At 35.1% G+C, this 17,080-nt stretch overlaps 1 protein-coding gene across 3 annotated transcripts in view; it reads right to left on the reverse strand.

Annotated features, from left to right (window-relative positions):
- The window catches only part of Stxbp5 (syntaxin binding protein 5), a 180,299-nt gene that overhangs the window by 137,361 nt on the left and 25,858 nt on the right, over positions 1-17,080 (reverse strand). For all 3 annotated transcript variants that reach the window (XM_021238005.2, XM_004856906.4, XM_004856907.4), the window contains exons 3-4: positions 13,815-13,896; positions 11,630-11,730 (exon numbers count right to left, since the gene is read on the reverse strand). In XM_021238005.2, coding sequence (XP_021093664.1) covers positions 11,630-11,730; positions 13,815-13,896 — 183 coding nt within the window. The remainder of the gene's footprint in view (positions 1-11,629; positions 11,731-13,814; positions 13,897-17,080) is intronic.

Below are 17,080 nucleotides of genomic sequence, written 5' to 3' on the forward strand. Positions count from 1 at the left end.
TGGGACCAAAATCTTCCAAGGGGCTAATTTTGGATCTAACAGAAAGAATAATGATTACACACAGAATGAGCCTGAAGCAAGTATTCTTTTTCTTTGTTTTTATTGGTTTTGTTTTCTTTTTGAAGACTCTCCCTTTTCAAACCATTCTCTTAGGCATCCAACAAAGTATGCCGAGCCCTGGCTTCCTTCTAGAGAGGAATCTCCTTCCTCTTTGTTTCTACAAAGGCAAAGAAGTATCTGCCAATCAATGAACTTCTTTTTCCTTTAGCATTCACTGCATTAGGCCTTAGAACTGAGGCAGGAGGTTAGGGCGTGGCCAGCTTGCTGGGCAAGTAGGTGTGACCTGTCAATCACAGAGATTCAGAAGAGAGGCCCCAACCCCTGTACCTGGAACCAATCACAAAGTGCTATCTTCAATTCAGCTCCTGAGAACTCAAGCAGGTTTTCTGATAAGTCAGCCTAAACCTATGTCAGCCTGAGGAGTGGGAGATATAAAAGATGGTCACCATTAAGCTCCTGGTCCCTGTGTGCTCTCTCACAGTGGTCTGCTCTCACCCTGCAGAGTGTGCTTCTTTTCTTACTTTTAATTGGTCCACAAATGCTCTATAGGGAATGTCTATTTCCTTACCTTTAATAAATGTAAAACCTCGCTACCTTTTGTGCTTCTGTCCAATTCTTTGTTCAGGACCAAAAACCTAGAATGTTTAGAAGAGTTCCCAGAACTTCAGAACCCAGTAACAGAATCACTGCTGGAAATAAAATAATGAACAAAATGTATGGAATTTGGAGTCTAATCGGAAGATAATAAGAACCTTTTTTCATAAAAGGTAGCACTTATTCATACCTGATTAGTGTTACTAACCTGTTTCTGTATATACCCTCCTTTCACTTGGTACTCCCTCTGTTCCTTTCAGTCCAAACTGACAATGTTTCCACTTCCACAACTTCCTGTATGTCTTAAATACATTTCACTGGGTTTTAACATTAGACAAAAGTCACACTCACAAATATTTTGGATAGAATTCCTTCTCTATATTAGTTATTGCTTCAATGCCTATGGGAGGATGAGGCTCTCTCATCTAGTTGAGCAGAGATGTGGGGCACTGTGTGATCAAATATGACCTACTTATCTTTACAAGATTTGTAGTAAAGTTGTACTACAGTTGTAGAGCCACACCCTTATATTCCTCTCTATGCCACAGTTTCAAAGTAACCTAATACAGTTCCCCCCTTTTCTTTTTTTCTAAGAAGTGTCTATACTGTCCAGGCTGGCCTTCTTCTGGAGATCCCTCAGTCTCCAACATGTGTGCAGCACAACATTTAGCTCACAGCAACCTCTCTTGAGTGAAAATCTATATAATTTTCATTCAGCTGCAGCAGAGTGAAAATTCCACAAATCGTCAAATCCTGATTCCTTTAGTAATTATTCTTTTAATTTTCTCTCTCGTCTTGAATTAATTTTTTTACTAACTTTTTTAATTTTACTAATTTATTTACCTGACAGTGAATAAAGTAGCAAGGAAAACATCAGGTTGCATCTTCAGTGTTTTCCTAGGACAGTGGTTTTGAACCTATGGCAAGTAGGCATGCAAAGCCCTCTGTTGGCACATGAACCAAGTCACCCAGCATCTGAGCATCAGATAACAGCACACAAAAGCACCCCCAATACAAACTTTTACCTTTCAATAAAAAACTCCTTGTATCACTGAACGCTGTTATTGTGTTTTTCTTTTAAGACAAAAGATGCTAATGTATGAGTTGTTTTTTCTAAACTAAAACTTCAGTATACAATTCAGGTTGAATTGTAGTGTTGGCACTTTGTGATAAGTCGGTTTGGGGTGGCATTTTGGGTAGTAGTCTCTAAACGGTTAACCACCACTGTCTTAGGAAATCTCCTCAGCTAAAAATCCAAGTTAATTACCTATCTATTGTGCAAGAGAATCAGCTTTCTGCCACTGCATAACAAGGAACCATTTTCCATTTTCCAATGAAATTCCTCATTCCCTTCTGAACTCTTAATGGCAACAGTCTCCAGGTATAGAGTCCTACAAACAACTTAGGCTTTCTATCATGCTCTTCAAAAACTTTCCAGCTTCTACTAAGCCACTGCCCAGTTCCAAAGCAACTTCCCACACTTTTAGGTACATTCACTTGCCACATAACAATGTTCTTGTAATGTTTATGTCAACAAGTATACATATAACTGTGGTCCCGTAAGATTATCTCCTCTAGTGACATTATAGCCATCTTTGTTTCTGTAAGTACATTTTATGATGTTCACACAAGAAGAAATTACCTAAGGACATATGTCTGAGTTACTTTTCTCGGTCCTGAGACAAAATACCCAACACCCACAGGTTAAGGGAGGAAAGGTTTATTTAGCTCAGTTTGTAGAGGTTTCAGTCCATAATTGGCTGGCTTCAAGGGAGAGTGGCACTGCAGACAGGCATCGCAGAGGAGAAACATTTCATGGTGGGCAGATGGTAGCAAGGCAACAAGGGTACCAACAAGAGACCTTATAGCTTCTTTCTGCTCCTTTTTATATTCTATCTAGGCTACCAGGTTTAGGGCAGTGCCAAACCAATCAGTGGACTGATTTAGTAATCACATACCCTTAATCCCAGCATCACACACTCAAGATTCAGCCACCACTGAAAAACCCCCCACTTATGACATGAGGTTTTGAGGGGACATCTAGACACAAGCCATAGCAACATATTTCTTGGAACACATCCCTGTCAATAAGCAACATATGACTGCATTTATTACAGTGGTATCCCACTTCCAGAGGCTAAAATCCGCATTTGCTTTTTATTGTTGTATAATTACCACAAGCTTAGTATCACAAAACAAAACCCATTTATTATTCCAGTTTCTGTTGCTCAGACATCCTGACCCAGGAGGGCTCTCTGCTCTGAACTTAAAAGGCTGAACCATGTCTCAGTCAAGCTGCATTCCTGCATCTCTTTCTGGAATGCTGAAAAACAATCTCATTCAGGTTGCTAGTAAAGTTCAACTTCTTTAATTTGTAGTAAGAATGAGTCTGCATCGCTCTCCTGTCTATCCAAGAGCACATTTCTAGAACTTGTGAACCCTCCCTCTTCAAGAGTAACAACGGAAGGGCCAGGGATTTAGCTCAGTGGTTCTGCTGCCTGCTGCACATGCACAAAGTTCCTGAGTTTGATCCCAGGTAACAAAAAAAAAAACAAAAACAAGGGAAAAATCTCCTTTTCATTGAATCTTTCTCACACTCTGAATCTTTTACCAGGAAAAATCCAGTATTTTTTTAAAGCAATCAGGCCTGCTGAAGATAATCTCCCTATTTTAAGGTCAACTGATTAGGGTAGTTACATTAGCATAATTCCTTCACCTGAATGAGTGTGATATGTGTTTACAGAGACACATACCTTGGGACCCACCTTATTCTACCTACCACAGAAATACATATAAAACTGAAACTGTGGAGCCATGAAATATATGAATACAAAAAAAAAATTAAGTGTAATACTTAAAACCCTCTAACAGGATATAGTACAAGAAATTCACACAATCTAGCCAACTTTTCATTTCCAAATGTGAAGCTTCAGCTTCATAAATTTGCCTGGGCAAATAATGCACTAATACAGTCAGAAGAATCATGTAAGTCCAAACACTATCTAACATTAATCTCCTTAGCTTCCTTGCCCTAAATCTACAAATGAAATTGTTCTTTATTTTTACTTGTACATGTCTACAGTACATAATACGTACATTCTTTGTGTGGAGTTGGTACATGTACATGTACATAACAACGTTAATTCTTTTTTCCATCCCCTTTTCCTCTCCTCCACACCTTACCCCTCCCTCCATCTCTTTTTTGTTTTGGTACCAGGGATTGACCTCAGGACCCTGCACTTGTGAGGCAGGCTGTGGAACCCCCGGCCCCTCCGTCCATCTCTTGATCCCCTGCTCATTTGAGAAAGATCTAACGCCCTACTTATTATCTTTTATTTTGCTCTTTATCTATAATTTGGGTTTCTCATAAAAGAGAAATCATGGATACTGAAGCTTGTGTCTGATTTATTTCACTTAAAATTAGAGTCTCAAGGTGCATCCATTTTCCTAAAAAATGACTCATAGTGTATCTTTCTTTATGGCAGAGTAGTACTCCACAATGTGTAAATACCACATTTTCCTTATCCATTCATTTGCTGATGGACATACAGGCTCCCTCCAAGATTTAGCTATTATAAAATTGACCTGCTATAAACATGGGTATACATGTATCACTGTAACATAACAGCTTTAACTCTTTCAAGAAGACACCTGGAAAGGGAATAGCTAAGTCAAATGGAAATTCTAGTTTTAGTTTTTTGAGAAATCTCCATACTGATTTCCACTGAAAGTGGCTTCAGTTACTTATTCTTTTGTTTTTATTAATTTTTATAGGTCTTATTCTGTTCATTAGTAGAACTAAATTGCTCTAATATTCACCTTTGGTTACACATCGCCTATATAATTTTTTTAGACTTTGTAAGGATCTTGTACAATAGACAAAATCTCTCTGAATATCTCTCCCCTTCTCTTTGTCTGAATTTCTTATATGCAGAATTTCCAAGATGACTCATTCCATATCAATAATCAATTCTCTTTGGGGATTAGAATTAGGCTCAGAGTAAATTCCCCTCTACTCCTGTGTTCTAGTCCTTAATTTCACTCCATCAAATCACTCTTTTCTGATGCTTGTATACTTTTCATTAAGCTGCTTTCAAAGAAATGTATTTTGACAATTACCACAGACACTGTAATTCTAGGACTTTAATTTGTTCCAATATTGTGATTAAATTTCTTAATACGTGCAGTGAATTAATTCAAAATCTTTCTAAGTACCTGTACTTGGCCAAAATCTCTTCTATAAGCTATCTTAGTTTTAAATTGTTCATGTACATACTGGGCAAATTATAAACTTTATACATGTGCAAAACACTATACTTAGGTAATATTATAGTCAAATAACAACATAATGTGATAATGTTTTTGTTGTTGTTTCTACATTATTTGTGAAACTAAAAAAAAAAAAAAAAAAAAGTCTTACACTGGGGCAGCAGCCAGTTCCTGCAGTACCTTATTAAGTACCAAGTCTCCCACTGCCATGTTGGTATCTGAATGGATTAATTTGCCAGATACTTTTTTTTTTAAGAGGACTTTAGACATTGAATGTTCCACTGACAAATTTAAATTATAACGAAATTTTTACTATTAATACGTTTCATATAATATTTTTTAATGAATTTTATTGGTACATTTTAGGTATACAGTATAATGACATTCATCATTAGAAATTTGCACTTTTACATAATCTCTCAGTTCTTATTTTTTCCCTATTCCTCTGCCCTCCCTTCAACCCCTCCATCCCTCCCTATTTACAAAGACTTTGTTTCCATTTTTTCGTATTAATTCCATTGCCTTCTTTCCTTTCCCCTACCCCTCCCACAAAAATGGAGTACTACTCAGCCATAAAAAATGAGAAATTAGAGACATTTATAGCTAAATGGATGCACATTGAGGTGATATTCTGCACAATGAGGCAATATTCTTTTTTTTTTTTTTGGTACTGGGGACTGAACTCGAGTCCTTGATCTTGTGGGGCAAGCAGCAGAACTACTGAGCTAAATTCCCAGCCCTTGAGGCAATACTCTTAAGTGAAATAAATAGGACACACATGTAAATATCGAATCGTTCCTCTAGTGTGGGAAACTAAAAGTGTAAATAAGGACTAAACAGTATAATAGATAATGTGAAATAGGAAGAAAAGGGGCAAAAAATAATAATTTTTCTTTATTTTAGAATATATATATTCTTATTTTAGTCCTTAAACTTAAAGATGCATTTACCATCAAATGGAACAGCCACATAAAATCTAAATCAGAAACAGAATTTTTAAAAGTCACTAGAGAAATATATGATTTTAATATCAAAATTTAGCTATTTAGGTATTTAACAGAAAGGGGAAAAAAGTCCATTCTATAAAATTCCAATAGGGATTTTTTTTTTCTTGAACCCTGAGAATAAATAATATTCATGTGAAATGGTTTCACAGGCAATAAAAACTTACATGATCAAGAGGAATAACTATTAGACAATAAAATTAGGTACTTAGTGGGAAAATCTATATATACAACTTAGTCCTCAGTCCTAAAATGCTTTATACTGTTATTTCAAAAACCTTGTGCAAAAATTTAACATGGTTAAAAATACTGATCCCATTATGTCATGGTGATTAAAAAAAAAAAACTAGCAGACAGTTGTAGCTGCTTATCAACCCATGACTTCTTAATTAAATGTATTTTAAAAGGAAAAAACAAAGTAGGAGCCATATGGAACATATTTTGATAATGCAACTACCAGCCAGAATTTTACTTACCAAATAGTCAGTTTCTACCAAAGACAAAGTACTTCTCCTTTACACATATAAACCTACTAACATATAATAATGAGGTTCAGCAATATCAAGCAAGAAAAACAAAGAAAATATATTAGTTTCCTAAGGCTGCCATAATGCAGTACCACAAACAGCATGGCTTAAAACAAAAGAAATTTATTCTCTCACAGTTCTGGAAGCTGGATGTTAGAAATCAAGGTGTTACACAGCCATGTTCTCTTTGAAGGCACTAGAGGGAAATCTGTTATCTGCCTCTTTCCGAGCTTCTGGCACTGCCAGCTATCCTGGGCATTCCTTGTCTTATAGATGCAATACTCAAATCTTTTATCTCCAATGTCACATGGTCTTTTCCTCTATGTGTATCTGCATCTCTTCATCTCTTCTAAGGATACCAGTCAGATTAGTGCCTACCCCAATAACCTCATATTAACTTGATTAAATCTGCAAAGATCTTATTTCCAAATAAGGTAAATGTATTTTGGGAGGGAATATAATTCAAATCACAGTAGAAGATGGGGCAGTAAAGGCTATACCTCCAAGTTTCTCACCAAGACATTCTGCTGCTACTAATCCCTTTCAGGCCACTGAGCATTTTAATACTATAGCTACTACTACTGGCAAATCAGTTCCTGTGGAAAAAATTGCATTATAGATGAAGCCTTAATAGGACCTAAGCCTGCCAATCAGCACAAGTACATAATTGTTAAGGAGAAAATTTAAAGTCTTATTTTTTCCTCAACTTTCAGAACACATTTACTTTTTTTTCCATTTGCAGATTCTTGAAAATTTTTCTATCTTCCTAGTTGATTTTAGCCCATTTCTCTTTTACAGCTAAATTGTACACACACACACACACACACGCACACACACACCTAAATTGTGCACACACACAAATTCATATGTTAAGGTCCTAATATCTAAAATTGAGAATGTTACTGTTTCCAGATGGCGCCGTAAATGAGGTGATTATGGTAAAATGAAGCCATACAGGTAAGCCCTACTCCAACATCAGGTATTCTCATAAAAGAGGAAATTACAGCATAACACAGACAAAGGGAAGACCACTTAAAACAAAAAGAAGATGGCTATCCATCTACAAGCTGGCCTAGAAGCCTCAGAGAAATCCAACCCAGTATCTCTAAAACTATGATGAAATAAATTTCTGTTGTTTAACCCACCCAGTCTGTGATATAATCAGTTGACAACTAAGCAAGGACAATTAGTTAGCTGCTGATGAAGAAGGATACTGGTAAGGCTGTATTATCCCTCAAATCAAAATCATCTTATGTAAGATTAAATAGATATTTTACTATGAACCAATGTCTTTATTTTTTAGGCATATGAGAAACTAAACTTGTCTAGCCTTGACCAAGATCCCACATGCTGTAAAATATGTACTCAGCAGCCAGCATTGAACTGCATATAATCATCATTCCATAATAATACACAGAGAAAATGGGAGAGGTAACATTTAGATATGCAAGAGAAATGAAATGGCAAAGGTTATGACTCAGAGGAAAAATTTCTACAAAACAGAAAACCATCACACAAAACAGTGAAGTAATTTACTCAAGTTCAAACTTAAACCAAGTTAAATTAGAGACTCTAACTCATATATTTTTTCTTAAGAGTTATAAAAATACATCATACCAAAATATAACCAAAATTTGGACTTGCACAATAAATGAATGTACTTAACACTACTGAACTGTGTATTTAAAATTGAGATGTTAATTTTGTGTATTTCACCACAATTTAAAAAAATAAAACCAGAATAGTTTCACATTATGAAAAAAATATAAATTACTACACATAATTTCTATTACAGAAATCTCTACCACAATAAATCTAATAAATCTACTTATAAAATAGGAAAATGTGTAAAATACTTAAGTTTAACAGTTGTTTAGAATTTTATGAAGTAGCTTTGTAAACTTTTCATTTTTTCCTTCTTTTCCTAGTTTTAGAAGTAAAAATGCAAATGGTATAATAGTGAAACACAGTAATTTAAGTTAGTCTAAATCTACTCTGAAATAAGGGTAAACTAACTAGGTTATTGCTTACTGTATTCTGTCAGCAATTAAAGTAAGCAGCATGGAGGTAGTCACTGTGACAATTCACAAATATTCAAGTCTTCTCTCTTCCTGGATATGTGACTGAAATTAGAGATGGCCACATAGTATGCTCTGCTCCTTAGAGTAAGAGTGGAAGAGATGTGTGATATTTCCAAGCAGAAATTTTAAGAGTCAATATGGGCTTCAGCACATTCTCTTCTTTCCTCTGCTATAGTGACTGGCAATATTTTAAAGGCTGCTGGTTCCTCAGGTCGGAAGCCAGAAGAAATATAACAGTGAAAAGGAACAGTGTTAACAGCAAGCCCACAAAGGACAGAATAAGCAAAAATAAATCATATTAAATCACTGAAATTCTGAGAATATTTGTTAACACAACATAGCCAGATTACTCCCTGACCTGATACAGAACATAAACACTGTACAAAGAAAAGAGATGTGGATTCCAAAAAATGAACCATGGAAGAATAAGCAAAGAATGACAAGACTCTCCTCTGCTCCTGCCAGAGAAAGCTGCTCTGGCAGAAGGTTTCTACCAGGGAATATGCAGGGTATATTCCTGCATATTTACAGGAATATAATAAATGCCTCAGAAAGTAATAAATGCCTCAGAGTTGAACTGTAGAACAAGTATTGCTGCTATGGGCCGGTTCCCAAAGTTGGGGAAAAGCCTTTATTCCACCTACCCCACCCCACTGAGAGCGAAGTGCTATGGAAACCTGGACTCCTCCAAATGCAACCTCTATCATTTCAGACATTTGAAGAAATATTCAGTCTTCAGAAAATACTGTACAAAAAGGTTTATCCATGTGGGACCAGGGCCTATTTCTTGCCATTTTAAGTTCATCAGCTGCCAAATAAGTTTGGAGCCATCCTAGAGAATTTCACCCAGAGGAGTTACTCAAGAGCCAGTTACTCCTGCTACAGCTCCTTATTTACTATTGCCCTAATGAAAGTCAAGAGGGAATTGAATTTTAAACGGAACCAATTAGCTTCTGCTGGTCAGCTAGATGAACATATTACAGAACTCAAAACTGGGAATCTATCAGCTCATTTCATTTGTAACTTTTAGGACCACTGCATACAACTTGGCAGGTTGTTCTTTGCATAAGAGCACCCAACCAAGGAGAGGAGTGGTGGACAACTGAGGTTTCACACTCTACAAAGAGTAACTTTTCTGCACTTTGTACAAAGGCACCTTTTGTTTGCCAAATTTGTCGACATGCACCATATAGACTGGATTTCTATCCCCTATGCATGTTTTCCAGAATTTCTAGAAGATCACATTTATAGGTATTACTGAGGAGATGTGCTCCATTTCTGATCATTGTCAACTCCTGATTCTTAAGAATCCTTGAGGTTTGATCCTTTCCCTATTAAGATTTACCATGATAACCTACAGTGAGTGTATTTGTGAACTTAGAACCCATACTACCACCTTCCTGTGCCCAGTAAGAAATCAGGACAGGTCACTGGCAAACAAGGTACCAAAGATAATTCTTTTGCCAGAATTCTAGCTCCTGGCAGAATTTCTCCATTGAGATGGTGTTAAAGAGAACTTCTGTATTACTTCACTGACCAAATAACATCATTTTGATGTGCTAAAGTCCAGGGCTTCTTAACTTTGATGCTATTCATATTTTGAACCAGGTAATTCTTTGCTGTGGGCACTATTCAGTTCATTGTATCATATGTAGCAAAATTCCTGGCCTTTGCCCACTAGCTGCCAATAGTGCTACTCCCCCCTACACTGAGACAATGAAAAATGTCTCCAGACATTGCCAAATGCCCTCTAAGGGTGCAAAATCACACCAGTTTAACAACTCCTATATTAGATCTCCAGTTTCACTTTCAGCAGGTGGTATGACAAAGAGGTGCATACTAGGACCAAGATGCCCATTCCCATCTCCATACACTCTTTGACATTTGAATCTGATCTAGAGCTTCCCCTGAGATCCCACTGGCAAACAAATTAAGAAACTCTGCCCAGAGTTGAGAGGCTAGCCTGATTCCCAGCAGGTGGAAAACAACTGAACCTTGAATTTTTGCTTATTTTTCTTCCCCTATTCCACTATTCTCTCCTAATAACTTACACTTCACTTCTGCACTACTCCTAGAAATAGAAACATGATTCAACTGAAGTCACTTAGATGATTTATCTTCCCACACAAGATACGGACCAAAAGCAAATGTTCACTGACTGCCAGGTCTAGTCTCTAACACCCCTCCATCCTCCACATTTCACCCCTCACGTAGATACTCCCTGGCACTGGCCGGAACAGTCCAAACTGCTATATTTCCAGTGGCCTCTTTAGCTTAATTATTTGGATGACCATGGGGATAGAAACCCAGACCGACCGACTGACCTGACTAACTTACATTCTGACAAACTAACTTACACTTCTTAAACCAGAAACATGGCCTAATGCTTGTGTGAAAAATAGATTATGCCTTCAATACTGCCTACATAAATGTAATACATACATAATTTGAAATTGCCAATGAACATTCCTTTTATTTTTTATCATACCTCAATAATAACATGGAAAACAATACTTTTAAAAGATGTGAAAAAGTGCAAAAGGCCTTTTAATCAATGACCGAAGTTCACAAGTTGTACTAAGAGATTTGTGTTCCACTTTTACAATCTTGTAGATATTCTTGTACATGCAGACATAAATTCAACATAACCCCACAGTAAAACAAAATGAATTAGAAATGAAATAAATGTCCACTAATGAAGACAAAATAAATTATAGTACTTCTATACAACAAAATAGTATATGGTTATAAAACATAACTACACAAGATTTGAATGTACTGATATTAGATGATCTATTAGATACACTGTGAAAAAGGGTTACAAAAAGACTATGTAGTGGCTTCACTTTTGCGCAAAAAAATAGCTATGCAGAAATTTTTGCTCTTATACACAGGCTATATTTATTTCTAGAAGGACATAAAAGAAATATATGTGGCTGCCTCTGGAAAAAAAGTTGGGTCTGGAAAGGAAGGAATCTTGCTTTTACTGTATATTCTTTGAAGTTTTAAAATTTTTTATATTGCACATAAAGTTTAAAGAAAATTAATCAATATAAAAAAGCAAATATTCTATATAGGTTGACAGAATTCTTACCTTTCTCTGCAAAATTTAAGTGAATGTAGTATGGCAGGCCTCTTTTGACGTAAATTCCATAAGTGTAAGGTGTCATCAGCCAAGGCACTCACAAGAGCTCCCTTAAAAATAAAGTGTATTTTATACATACCATTGTACATATATTAATGCTATGAATAACTACCAAAAAATTTCAAATTTGAAAGCTTTCTGCCAATAGATTTAATTCTAAAAAACATTTACCTTACTCAATTTCTAAACAGCAGGTGTTGAGTGTATTATATGTATATCTATGTAAATTTGTTTTAACTTCTTCAATAATTTAAAGTATACTTTAGTATTTTATAAGTCAAAAGTATACTAGGATCCAGAGAGGTAGTATGGTTAAGATCTAGCTATTTAAAATTTGAGATCAGACTATAGATCTGGCAGTACTGTAAATACTCCCTTGATTAATAGATCAAAATATGATACAAAGAAATCTTATTCATTTGGCTGAAGGCAAATCCTTTTGAAAGCACTTTATCTAATCATAATTTACTACTAGAGTGGTATGGAAAACAAGGTCAACATTCAGTCAGCACACTGTAACTTCAGTATCCAAGTGGTTAAAGCAGAGTTAAAACATCTGATTCAATTAAGCACTATTATTTATGAGGAAGCAAATACTTGGCAGCATGTGAAAATCTTCTACTTGTTCAGTCTCATCCCAGACAAAAAAAACTGGAATCTACTGAACAAAGACCTAGTTGAGTGGACTTCTTAAAAAACTTCTGAGGTGAGTAATGTGTGAATAAGATTAAAACTCTCTAGGCTAAAGACTAATTTATTAAAACATCTAAATGTTCTTCCTCAAAGGAGTCAGATGCCCTTTATTAATACTAAAGATGAGTAAGACAAGAGACATAATTTAAAGAATTTATATTCATTTCAAAAAAGATTTACAATCCCAATTCTTTATGTTATTATGAGAAACCCTAAAATATTCCCCTTTTAAAATAAGAGTTTTTCATCTCTCCAGGAAGATTAAAACAGCTGTCAAGATAAGATTTACACGAAACGATCTCTCCCACTCCTTTCCATATTCAAAATCGTATGACAGCCATTCTACTGTGCAGCTCCTATTGCTACAGCATGACAACTGGAAAGCTGAAATACATAATGTCCATACGCTCTCCTTTTTTACTACAAAGCATCTGCTTACCTATACTCAGACCATGAAAAACCTATACAGTCACAAATCATTTAGATAATTTTTATATTATCATCTGTAGCATTTTACTCTCATGATGCCTTTCATAAATTCTGCTATGAATATTTATCAAAAGCCAGAGGTATTCAGTAATTTATTTACTCTCATATGTAAGAATTTATTCCATGGATCCTAAGGATTTAGGAGCAAAAAGAATGTTCATAAACTATCCTCTCTCTTATCTAAGGATTTCAGAGCCTTTTCTAGAGTACTGTAATTTCCTTCCTATTCCTCTGATCAGCTTTCCTTGTCTGTCACCACTTACAGTAAAGATCTATTCTCAGAGGTGCTCATACTTCTTAAAAATCTGCAACCACAGTGTTTCCTGTGCTAATAAAAAGGTGTTTTCTCTAGCTCTTTTTATACTTTATACTCTTACCAAAAAGAAAGGCATCATCAATTACTTCAACTAATAACTGACAAAACTTGAGACAATAATCACTTCAAAAATTAAGTTGGACTTCTATTTTCATTTCAAAGCAGTTCTCTAGGGCTGGATGGGGATATAGCTTTATGATGCAGTGCTTGCCTAGCATTCAAAATGCACAAGGCCCTAGGTTTGACCCCCAGCACCAAGACTGGAAAGAAAAAAGAGAAAGCAAGGGAAAGAGCATGTGAATATAAGAAAGTAATTCATTAAAATAATTCTTTTATTTATAAGCTCAGTATTTTTAGAATATTTCATATAGATTTCTGTATGTTACATGACTTTCAAACTCTGAAATAAAATTTAAATACATTGGCTGGTACCAAAAATATTTACCTTACACCACTTTATTCACAACACTTCTTTGAAAAAATACATGATGCAACTACCCATGATGATGCCTTAGATTACTATTGTCTTTGATCCACAAGAAGTTATTTTTGTTCAAATATTTAAACATCGATATAAGCAAGAAATTATAGCCTGATTTCAGATCAAACTAAGAAAGAGTGAAACAATTCACTAACCTCATTAATCAGGAACTGGAGTTGGATTACTGCAGCTCCACTGTCATGCTGGCAATAACATTCTACTCCAGGACGACCAAAGCTATTATTACTTCCATTAAGGAGTGTTTGGTGTATGTGGGTGTTTTTATTTTTGTTTAAACTGATTTTTAGTTATATAAAGGACTAATATTCTAATGACCTACTACTATTCAATACAGGCCACTTACTGAAGTTGAGATTTCAAGTTATTACATATTAAGTTTCACAGATTACAGGTCTATAAGAAATAAGGAAACTGTTCCTTCTGGAAAAAAAAAAGAATATTAAAATCAGCAATATACAAAAACAAGACAACATAAAGTTAATACACTTTACTCTGGTCCAAGCCATTTTCTTTCTCTTAAAATACAAAAAGAGGAGAAAAGGTCATTAATTTACAAAGCACTGAATTTTGCCCAAATCAGCAAACAAATATAAAAGTAGGCAAATGTCATTTTGGAATATTGCTTTTAGATGTAATAAACATTTTACTCTCATTTTTCTCAAAGTTATTGATTTCATTCTTTTTCTCTTTGAATAGAAAGGTATTATACAGCTGCAGCCAGTTCCAAAAATCCTACCACCAAAATGGCCCTACGTATTGGATATGGGGTCGGGGAGAGTTCAAAAGTTTAAAAATAAGTTTTAAAAATGAACGCTGCTGGGGATTTAGCTCAGGGGTTCAGGGCTGGGGATTTAGCTCAGGGGTTCCGCCGCCTGCCTCGCAAGTGCAAGGACTCGAGTTTGATTCCCAGTACCAAAAAACAAAACAAAACAAAAAGAACGCTGCAAACATATAGTCATGAAATAGTAGCAAGAAAAAAATAACATAAATTTTCGAGCATGTAGTCGTCAACCTCGGTAGTATGCCTGAAATCCAGCCCTATCCTAAATGTCATAAACCCAAATTGCCAGAGAAAATGCCTTAGTAGGTTAGTTTATTTTAGGTATCAGAGGAACATCTGAGGCACAGTGAGAATTGAAGGTCTCTACTTTCAAGTCAGTTCATATGCCAGTTCTGTCATTACTTGGTTTGGGGAAGGGGGATATGATTATTACATATCTCACCTTTCTAATCTATAAAATGCAGATAAGACTTATCTAGTCTAACTTACAGAACTGCAGTGAAAAACCACATAAACTGTACTCACGGATGGTAGTCATTACCATGATTTAACAATATATTCATTACATCGCTAAATCTGAATGTTTCTGCATACTGTACATCCAGAAAAAGACAAAGTTTTATAAATAGAGGAAGAAAAGGTCCAGTATTTAATTTTATAAATTCCTATAAACTTGTATTTATGCATCAATTATAAAAGTCATTAGCTTTACGTATTATTCATGCATAAATACACTATGGCGATAACAATTTTTTTTTTGGTACCGGGGATCAAACTTGGGACCTTGCATTTGCGAGGCAGGCATCAGAACCACCGAGCTAAATCCCTGGCTCTTGGTGATAACAATTTTAAAAGTACATTTGTTTCTAGAATTTAAATTAGATGAGATTTAAGGGGAAACAATAATGAGTTTTGAGTGTTTCTCATTTTTTAAATGTGTTGTTCGGTAGAATTAAATGTGTTCAAGAAACCAACCGACCCCAAAAAATACCTGTAATAGAAAAAAGAAGTCACAATACATACTGTTCAATCATTTTCAACTTTCAGAATCAAACAGAAAGTTTATACTAAATAGACATGACTGAGCTGGGAAAAGAAAGGAGCAAGGAAAAGGAAATAAGCAGGGGAAAAGTAATGGGTTAATATGCTTATTCTAAAAAATGGGGTTTAAAAAGTAGGGGAGCAAGAGCTAATATGTATAGAGCAAGAAATACTGAATTAACTATAATAAAGTTAGTGAAATATATGGAAATAATCAGCAGTGAAAGTAAAAATGATGACCTGACTACAGTGGGAGCAGAGGAGAGATATGAAGCAAGTATTCATTTATCAATCCAGGAAATCAACAGATAATTCCTAAGGTTGATAAATTAATAAACAGTGGCAAATCATTTTATTTAAAGTTAGCAACATGACCAGAATCAGCTAAATGGTTCCCTCTGGGCAGCAGGAATATGCATGGGCAAGGCAAAGCACATACTTTTCATTATAAACTCTGTCATGCTAATCTTTAAACCATGAACATAACTTTATAAATTCAGTTTCTTTTAGTGTGTTTTCAACACGGACAAAAGTAGCGTAAGTACAGAATCAGACAGCATTGTGAGTTTACTTCATTATGTTACTATAGTTGTCTCACTAACTCACACTATCACTTCCAAAAAAACAGAACTGAGATCCTTGTTTCCATGCTACTTCACACAATGCAACAAAAAGCCACATGTCGAGTCTTTCTCCCTTCTCCATAACCACAGATGTTTTCTTTCCAACTCCTACTTCTTTCATTATTTACAAATTTGGGGTTATTAGGTAAATTAAACGGGAAACAAAGCAGAGTTTGTTGCACTAAAGAATCTAACTTGTCCCCATGTTTTCCCACGCTGTAGCTCCTAGCAAGTAAAGGCAGCAAGCAATAGAATGATATTCCTTGGCCCATTCACTATTTTGTTTTTTGAGAACTTTAACAGGCATTAAGGATTCAAATCATAATCTTTATCCTCCAGAATCTCTAAGTCTACCAATAGAAATATAAAAATAATTTAGCAGTTAAATTCACAGATATCCTAAAGTATAAAAGAATTTTGTGGATAAAAATGTTGACTGAAAAAAATTTTTTTCAGTTATTTTCAAAATATGAGTTCTTATTCAAAATGTGAGCGTTTCTTACACTGTTTCAACATCCCCAGACAGTTCTTTTGTTTTTCTTCTTACTTGTTACATAGTTATACTGGATTCTTTATGTATACATTTCTTTTCATTGGTACATTTTGTGACTAAACTATATAATTGAAAGCAATCCATCCTACAGGTTAGTATCCTTTAGGACAATGGGGAACATGGCAATAGGATCTCTTTGCCCTCAGAGCCTGGAAAAGTATATGGCACATAGTAAATACCTAACAAATATTTATGGATAATTAAGTGTTTTAAAATCTAAGAGACATTCTTATATCCAGATATATCTTTTTAGGTCTAATGTTAACAAATTTTTGAAAAGCGAAAGTATAGGATAACATATTCTAGTCCTATCTTTACCAACAGATTGAAGTACACTATCTCTAGTGTGTATTATATCTCTTAAAATTTCACAAATCTACATTTATAACCTGTTCATTTTAC

Source organism: Heterocephalus glaber, unplaced genomic scaffold, assembly GCF_053883595.1.
Source record: "Heterocephalus glaber isolate CG9 unplaced genomic scaffold, H.glaber_assembly_v1.0 deba00001593, whole genome shotgun sequence".
Lineage (NCBI taxonomy): Eukaryota > Metazoa > Chordata > Mammalia > Rodentia > Bathyergidae > Heterocephalus > Heterocephalus glaber.